This window comes from Copidosoma floridanum, unplaced genomic scaffold, assembly GCF_036245765.1.
Source record: "Copidosoma floridanum isolate Cflo_tuat_1 unplaced genomic scaffold, Cflo_Japanese_pri ptg000029l, whole genome shotgun sequence".
In the NCBI taxonomy this organism is placed as follows: domain Eukaryota; kingdom Metazoa; phylum Arthropoda; class Insecta; order Hymenoptera; family Encyrtidae; genus Copidosoma; species Copidosoma floridanum.
The window spans coordinates 4,629,336-4,639,039 of NW_028321906.1; the positions used below are offsets into that span (position 1 = coordinate 4,629,336).

Sequence of the window (9,704 nt, forward strand, 5' to 3'; positions counted from 1 at the left end):
AAAAAAACCTAACTTGGCTCCACATGGTCGTATCATGAAAATTTTTTTTTTTTAATTCGTAAAAAAAATAAGTACAATGCATTGCAGTTAGTTATATACGTGCAATTATCAAAATACGTAAAAAAAATGTAAAAAACCGATAGAAAAAAAAAGTACTTTTTTCGGAGTCCGATTTCGGCATCAAAAATTAAAAAATTTTACTTACTACAAACATTGCATGATAGAATAAGTCTAGACGAAGAGATTAAGCCCTGAAAAATCGCTCCAGCATTATTTCCTGACGTCTATTGAAGTTTTTACGAAAGGTGTTTTTTTTCGAAAAAATGCGATATTTCGAAAAATTTTTAATATTTTTGGCTAAAAAAACAACTGAAGGTTTGTGAACCAAAAACTCATAATTTGACCGAATACCAACTTTAAAATCTCAAAAGAAAAAAAGTTATTAACAAATTAAAAAAAGACGATTTTCGATGGTTTTTTCAAGTTTTCTCAGCAACTACGCATTCAAATTATATTCAACGCACGTCAATCGATAGGTTTTTTTAAGATCTACAACTTTGTCATTTAACTTTTCGGCATTGGAGGTCAACTTTTTTTTCATCTTTTTCGTAGATTAATTGGCCTACTCGAGCCGCACTTTGCACGCTTGTAATCACTTTGTGCCCTAGAGCAAAAAAGTACATTTGTCGGCTTCCAGACGTCGTCTTCGATCTGGGTGACCTGAGAATACTCCAGATCGTTTTATACTTACTTCTGAATGCTTATCCAAGCTACCGGAGTCTTCCCTACGTCGTCTCGAGTCGGCCTTTGTCCCGTTTGTAGCCCAGCATCATCTGCAACTCGACTCTGTAGGCACACTTTATATTTTCCCTGAGTAACTTATTTAGCCATGGCCAGGTAAGCAACGACTCTCGTGGTTCAGAACCCGCCTGCTTCAGAATTGTTATGACTGGACTCGTTTTCCAGTTCTTCAAGGTAAGCTTCCGAGGCCAGTATCAGATCCTTCTAGGGCTTGATATCACGGTTAGTCGAAGCCTAGTATTTCTCTTACCTTTTAAGAATGTCTCACAAATGACTCGTCCTTTTGTTCTAGTCGATGTTTCAGGAGCGACTCTTATAGGTCGCATTATCCTCTTATAGTTTTTTAGCTTAACTGCCTATCCTCTACCAAAGTCCTCTTACGCTTAAAGTTGGCCATCTCACCATCTCCTATAGCTCCCTTTTTTTGTCGTCCAACCCAGTAGCTACGGACGCCTGGTTGCCAACGAAGCGCTAATACATTGGCCTCGTCGTAGGCACTATCATCTTCACCTCCACTCAGAGCGAGTTTATCTCCTGGCGCTTACCAGTGGCGATCTTGCTACGTTGCTGAAGTACCGTAGGACGCTCTGCGACCAATGTTCCGTAATATGCCAGCTGTTTTATTATGTTTGTGTGTAGCGCGCTGTCTTGTTCAGCACCACTTCTAATTCCTGGACATTCACGTTGACCTTGACGAGGGCTATAGGTCTGGCTGGATCCTGGCCTTTTAACTGTGGCATCGGCAACCGAGCTCGATTTTCTTGAAGCTCTTGTTGTCGATGAGTTTTTTTTTCCGCCCCAGCTATGCGTCTCCACCCAGCTAGGCTCTCCTTATAGAGGCTGATGCTCTACTTTGTGGCTTCGAATTTTCGCGTGGCATTGGCGTGTCTTTCCGACAACCATGAAAATACAGTAAATTTTAATAAATTCAAAGTAAAAATATAGTAAATAATAGTTTTATATGTACCCTTGTTGCAACGTAAAATGTACTAAACCAGTTTATATTACGTAATTTCGTTTCAGTGACAATGTAACTTATACAATCAATGCTTAGTTTGTGCGAGCATATCAAAATAAAGAGCTTTCCTGAATTTCGATGCAAGCAAGAAGTTTGCCAAAAATCATAGCAAAATAATTTTATTGGTAGACTTTTAATGTTTTGTAGTAATTTTTTTTTGTTCTGATATTAAACAAAAAAAAAATATCAATTTATACAACAAAACTATCATCAAACAAAAAATTATTATTAACAACTTTTTAATGCTTTTTTGGAATTAATTCTTACTTTTTTGAAAGTATGTAGAGGCCTCAAAATTTGAAAAATCAATGTAGACCTAATACTATAATAGACTCTTGTTTTCCCAGAATGAATCAAAGCCAGTTCTTTCTCAAATTACTTTAAAGGCTTATTACAAAGACCGTAGGATAACTAGTATTTTTTTTAATTACTTAATTTTTTATCATTAGTAACATAGTATTAATCAACTATGCTTTGTTCGCCGTTAGTGGAATCCTTATTTTAATACGTATTATACCTATAAATGGTACAGCAGTATATGTGTTAATCAATAAATAAATGAAACAAATATATAACTCGTATTACAAATGAATACCTTGTTTTATATAGGTACGGGAAATACGTGATGATGATAATGTGAAAAAGTTGAAATCACCGAAAGAACGGAAAGGTAGAAAGGAATGGTTATCTGTGCCGGCTTTCTGTGATTGGCTCGAATTTGAGAAAATGAACACCAAAAAATTTTGCTGCAATTTATGTAAAAGAAGCCTAGCTGGCAAGTTTTATAATATAAAAAAACACGCACTGTCAACCAGGCATTTAAAAAAATTGGAAGAAAAACTAGGAAAAAAACCACGGTTCACTAAAGCTGACTTTAAAATTAACAACGAAATAATAAGGAAGAAAGCTATTGCTGAATTAAAATTCGCTGCACTGATCGCTAGAAATAATATACCGTTTAAGGCGGCTCCTAAAGTACTTAAAGATATGCAAAACATTGTCAATGATGGAATTATATCTGAGTTGCACATGAGCCCTGCCAGGACGCGAAACTTAATCGTCAATGTAATTGGTGAAAATGCTAAAGAGGACCTCGCTAAATTACTGCAAAAAATATATTTTGGTATTTCTATCGACGAAAGCACGGACTACTCGAAACAAAAATCTTTAGCCATAAGAGTTAGATATGCGGATCCCCAAAGCAGGCGAATTAAATCAGAACTGTGGGACCTGTATCCGATTTTTATTCCCGGGGCAAAAGCCAAAGCTGACGCATCACGCTTAATCGAGTGCATTGAAAAATCGTTCTCTGATTTTGAGGTCCCAATAACAAATATAATTGCATTTGCAGCTGACGGTTGCTCAACGATGATGGGCCAAGTTAGTGGTGTTAAAGCTCGTTTGCAAGAAATGATTCCAGGCATTAAAAGTGTGCAGTGTCCATCTCATATCACGCATCTTTGTTTCAAACACGCGATGGAAGAAATACCAAAAGATGTATTTGATTTAATCAATAATTTTTATACCATGGTTAAACATTCAAATAGATTGCGGGATTTTGAAAATGTGCAAACTCTTTTAAATGTTAAAAAGCACGCCATAAAACGTTACATTGAAACGCGTTGGCTCTCATTGCAGGAATCTGTCGATAGAGATATAGAGCAGTGGCCAGCTCTCTATTATTTTGCAAAACAACTGGCTGATGAGGGCGATGAGTTGGCTACAAAAGTAGTAATTGCAATGGACAAACCTGACATGAAGTCGTATTTTTTTATGTTGCAGCATGCATTGGGCCAATTAAATTCTCTGAATTTATTTTTTCAAAGGAGTGACGTAGTACTTCATGAAGCCAATTATTTCGTAAAAAAAACGTATAAAAATATTGTTTCCTCCATTATGAATCGGAAATACGTGGTTGAAACTCCAGCTGGTAAACTAAATTTATTTAACTGTAAGGAGTACTTACCTTTCATAGATTTTCAGTTGGGTGACGGCGTTAGGCACGAAGTACTTTCAAGACCAAACGATATGAGTTCATTTTGCGTAGCTTCATTTAATTTTATCTTGTCTATCGCTTTAGAAATGAAAAACCGCTTCAACAACTTTAATAATGAGCTACATAGTGCAGTAACTTGCTTGTTACCACTGAACGCTCTATCGATTCAGTATCGTCTCGAAGATCCAGATGCACTTATTAGATTTACAAATTATTTTAAAAAAATGATTGTTGACGAAGAGCATCTTTTACAACTTCAAAGTGAGTGGAATCTACTTCCAGAGTTAGCGATTGACATTAGCGTCCGTGTGTACGATATGAAAATCGATGAATTCTGGTGGTATATCAGATCTATGCATGTCGATGATGTTTATATTTTTGAAAGAATATCGTCTCTAGCTTTAATGGCACTATCTGTCCCTCATTCAAGCGTCGATACAGAACGAGATTTCAGTGCAATGAATAACTACAAAACCAAGAATAAGAATTTATTAAAAGTCGAAACAGTTGACGGAGCATTGCGAGCTCAACAGCATATTAATACTTTTAAAGGAGGCCCCTTTCAACCGGCAGAATCAATGATAACAAAATGCATGAAAGGTAGATATTATAAAAACAAATATGCTGAAGGTCGAGTACGATAGTTATTCTTCTAGAAAAATTAGACAAGAAGCTCAAGTGTGTTACGAATGGATAAATAATCCGGTAACCCAAATGTTATTGAAGATACAGGAAATTTTTTATTGTATTTACGAATTTTCTGAACCTTGTAATATAGTATATTATTATCATCAATAAATTTTAAATATTGTAAACAGGTTATGATGTTAATTATATATAAACTTGTACTAATAACATGTTACTGTAAAATCCTAGGCTAGTGGTAAGCAATTTATTCGAAAATTTTTTTTTTCATACAGTAAATAAGGTTTAATTGGCAGATCTTTGGATTCTACCAAAAGTAAGAATTATTTTTATTGACTACACATTATATTAATGAGTTTATGATTCAAATCAATTTAGAAGTAGCTTCAGTATTTTATTGTAACAATACTTTATATTTTTACCTTATTTTCCAATAAAGACAGAATTGCTTATGTACTAATTTTTTTAAAAATATTTTTATTATTTCTTGTAATCATACACAATACTAGTGAGGATCTATTATTACGCAATACATAATGGCAATAGCAAGGAAAGAGTGATAGTAATAAACTTATTCATAAAGCGAAATTTATTGATAAACCGGAAAGCGAGAATTCCATGGCACGCAAACTCATGTGACCGTACTTTCTGCACGGTCGATAAACTTCATAATACTGCGTAGCACTAATGGTAAAACAGGCACCCGCTCTTAATGATAATTATGTTCTACACTGTAATAGAAACTATTAAACAAAATTATTGAGTCAACAAATTATCAGTATTGACTAAAAAAATGTCAAGTTTTTGGTAATACCATTCAACCAATGACATTTATTATCATTACGATACTCAGCGTATACTCATATATGTTTGCATTTGAGATTTTAGAAGAGAAATGTTGATTCGAATGCGTCTTGGATAATTATTGCGTTATCAATTGTATTTCTTTTATCATTTGATCAATAATTTAATTTTTACTAGTATTTTTTTTGCAAGTACCATATTTAAATTTCGCGCGCTTGATCGGTGGCCACTTTTAAGATCGCTGGCCGGAACTATATCCCATCGCTGACGTTAGGTTAGATTAATGCAAAAAGTAAACAAACTTGTTTGTATTTGCACTTCTTTATTTACAAACTATTGTTTACATACAGCATTAATCTAACCTAACGTGTACAACTGCGCATCGCGTACGGTCAGGGACGATCGCGGACGATCGGAGAAGAGCACTTGTTCACTTTTGTCTCCGACTCGCTCACACCGTCCCCGACCGTCCCTGGATTGTAAGGTGAACGAATCTATATTATCTAGACGTAAACTGTGTACTAATGGTTGTTGTTTTTCGAGACCTATACAATGTTAGGAATTCAATGGTATTGTAGTACATAGCAAAAAGGCCTTTTCCTGTTAGCGATTTAATTATTCAATATTATTTTGTTGTAAGCACATTTATTTTAAAAATCAATAATTTTTATCGCCATGCTTTATTTTTGCATTTCTAGTTTACTCTTTGATCGGAATCACATGTACTTGTGCAGGCATTGCTACATTTAGTGAGTGGATTTCTTTTCAAGTTTTTCTAATAGTACTTCAGCTTCGCACGAACTAAGGTATTTATGAAATTATCTATTATTTATAAATGATTTCTTAAATAATATATGCATTCCTCGGTATTTTACACAATTGTTTTTTTTAATATTCTATTGCGTGCTAACTTGAGTGTAACGGCTCATGGCTTCATTGGTTACTTAAATAAGTCCATCGTAAATCTTAATTTATATTTGAGGCACCGCTAACTGATGAATTTATGACTATTGGGATACATATAATATACTTAGACAATCTTATTGTTTATTCCAAAATTTTTTTTTTATTTCGTAGCGAAATAAGTTATAAATTTTTGTTGAATGGTAGTTTTCGTACCTGGTGGCGCACGTCGCCAGGGCGAGTATACCTTATTCAGTCATACCTACTTACTCATCTCTGTGGCAGTATCGTCAGTTTAAAAAACACCCAAAGTTGAAAAGTAAAATTTTGCAGTAGTATTTTAGCAATATGAGTTGGTACTTTTGATATGGAAATACATAATGTAGTATTATATAATTTTGTATCTGGTTAAGATATCTCGTATCTTAAAATATTGATTGTCATGTCACTCAAACTTTTTTATTAGTTATGTGATTGGTTGAAACAGATCGAGTGTATTGTTCGATGATTTAAAAAAAAAATCAATTGCATTAAATTGCAAAAAAAATTAAAATGAAATAACTTTATCTTAGAGATGTAATCAAGAGTAAGTCTACTTGATTTGTTTTATTTCAAAAGAAAAAAATTTTTAGACAAAAAACCTCATTTGATGGAAGTAAGGATGAAATAGAAATACAAGTAATTTTTAAATGTCCCTTACATTAGTTATACTACTTCGCATAAGTTTTTATTACAAAGAATATTTTTAAATTATTATTGAACCACTTTATAATGATATGGCATTTAAACTAGTTATTTTTGAAAAATATATTTGTATAATTAGTAAGTATAGTGTTTATGTATACGTTCAGAAAGACCAAAAAATTAAAGAAAAATTTTTATTTCGTTAAAAATACACAGAAAAGTGTTTTTTCAAAGCTTAGAGAAGATATACTGCCTAATATTCGAGATATTGATTGATCAAAGTTTTGTCTTTTAACACAAAATCTAAAAGAAATTTCAACTTTTTTACTTTATACCATAAAATTATTATAAAAAGAGCAGTTATGAAAAAATTGTAAAAAGAGATGAAAAAAAACTTGAAAAATTGTTTATAATCTAAAATTTTATCGATTCACTGTCTATTTGTTGATATAGTAACAACTACTTTCTGAAAAGTTCTAACAAAACCAAAAGTCAAATTCGAAGTTTCACTCCGTCTGTGCCAGATAACTTTAAGGCTTGTTATTAAAGCTGTAATTTCTTTTGGGAAAACCACATAACTCATCAAAATTTAATAAATACTGGGGAAAACTTTTTTTTTTTTTTTTTTTTTTTCCCACTAATTTTTCGTTATTCTTCGAGTGAAGGCGAGTTTAGTGTAACTTCCTAGAAAACACCATGCAGGTATGGCTGTGGCTACTAAAGCCCCCTGTATCAAATAACTTTTAAATTATGAATTTGTGACTCAAAAATACAATAGTAATAGTAACAGTGGTAATAAATGTAATATAAATAATGACATTAATAATTTTTTTTCAGAAGGATTGGCACGTGAAGCGGAATTGGAACAAAGAGGTGGGGTAAAGCCCCACTAATTTGAATCATAGATATTTAAAATGGTTTAAGAAGAAGCTACATAGATATCTGTCGGATTTGCAATTAATCTTTGGAAACAGGAGAAACTCGAAATAAGACTTTCCAGGGACTATAAAAGTCCTGACTCGTCTTTCGATACCCAACTTGCCCATAAAACTCAAATCACTACTTGCTTAACTTATCCCATGCATTCCATTAATTACTACTTACCTATTTAATTTCAAATAAAAATGATAAGCACAACTTTGTATTTCTATGGTGGTAGGATCTGAGTGTGGCATCATATAGCGTATCCAGATGTCCAAGGAAAAGTTTTCCACCAGATGTTCAAATTTAAGTAGAACCTTTGAAGCATTAGAGACAAAAACAAGCAGACAAATGGATCAAATTGATGACAGTAACCAATAGAATTGAATCAATTAGGTTCGAGTCAGAAGTAAACGGAGAAAATACTTAAAAGATATATGATGTTAAACGATTTTCCGAGTCAGTTGGAGAAAGTCGATCAAATAATTGAGTCCCTAAGACGCTCCAATGAGAGGGTCAGAATCCACTACGCGAAACTTTATACTAACGCTCCTGCTACTACTGACAAAAAAACATCGACGTTGCATGCATTACTGAAACTTACCTCGATAACACTATACCAACACTATACCCCTCGTCATCCACAACTACACGGACTACTGACGAGGCAGACGAGAAAATCCTACGACAAAGTGGTTATTCTTGTTCACTTTCTCTTCCTGTGACATGCAGAATTATATCTTGTGCCTCCTAAAGTTGATATCGATATCTCCCTCTTACATAATCCTGCTATTTTACTCCAACGTCCTCATTGGGATGCAAACACGAGAACCTACGGACGTATGATGAAAGCTTACTTTTTCTGTATGAACAGTCCACTTTTATCATATGTTTATACGGGAATCCATTATTTAGTCAAGTTTCTACAACACCCATATTAATCAACGCGCGATCTGGTCGGCAGAAACAAAAATATTGAAGAACAAACTTGGGTAATAACGTATTATCGAGAGTCTGTAAATTTCTTACCAACATCATCAAATTTATATGCTTCTACTAATCAAAGAAAGTTGAAAAATTGGTTAAATTTAATTTTTGAAAAAAGTATTACCTGAAGTTTTGACAAAATTTGGTCGCCAGTTCGAAAAATATTTTATCGAAAGTGTATGAATCATATAACTGAATACCATTATCTTTAACATACAACGTAAACATTTGTATGAAAAATATGTTTTTAATCATTGTTTTTCGTGTAAATAAAATTTAAAAACAATAAAAAAGATTAATTGACTGTGAATTATGTTTTCTCTTCGTAGTTTCTTTTTTATAATGTTCCAAGTCTTTCATAATGTGTAATTTCTAAGAGCGTAGGACAAAGTTGCTTGTTATCCCAACAGCGTAATGATGTGTTATCCTAAAAAGGCCATTAGAGTAATGTCGAAATATTGATTATTAAACAATAAAAACAGTTATGTTTTAAAATCACCAAAAATGTTATATTATTATATAAATAAAAAAAAAAGAGAATTTAATGATTGATGGCAAAATAAAAATTGTATAAGACGTAGTGCGGTCATTTGCTAAGATGAAATAATGAGAGAAACAATGTAAGAATTGTGTACTTTTTTTTATAAGCATAATGTGTACTTATTAATTAAAATGTAAAATATATAAATATTTAAATGGTATTACAAAAAAAGTGTCAATAACGAACAACGAGCCAAGCGCGTTTAATATATAACTAGTGTACTGAAAAATTATGAAATCACTAAAAAAAATGAAATAATTCTCCCAACACGTTTTAATTTCATCTTTAAAAAAGATAAAGGATAAAGATAAATTTACTTAGTGAGCACTCCAAGACCACAGAATCCCACGCAACAACTCCTTAGAAAAAACTTACGTTTTCACGATGTCAGGGTTCGCTGATGA

General features: G+C 32.9%; 1 protein-coding gene across 1 annotated transcript; it reads left to right on the plus strand.

Moving 5' to 3' along the window:
- Positions 1–889: 889 nt before the first annotated feature.
- LOC149373702 (protein ZBED11-like) lies at positions 890–3,620 on the plus strand. The gene is made up of 3 exons (XM_089596082.1): positions 890–897; positions 2,635–3,534; positions 3,602–3,620. Exons 1-3 carry the CDS (start codon positions 890–892, stop codon positions 3,618–3,620), a joined length of 927 nt encoding a protein of 308 aa, XP_089452208.1.
- The last annotated feature ends 6,084 nt before the right edge of the window (positions 3,621–9,704 follow it).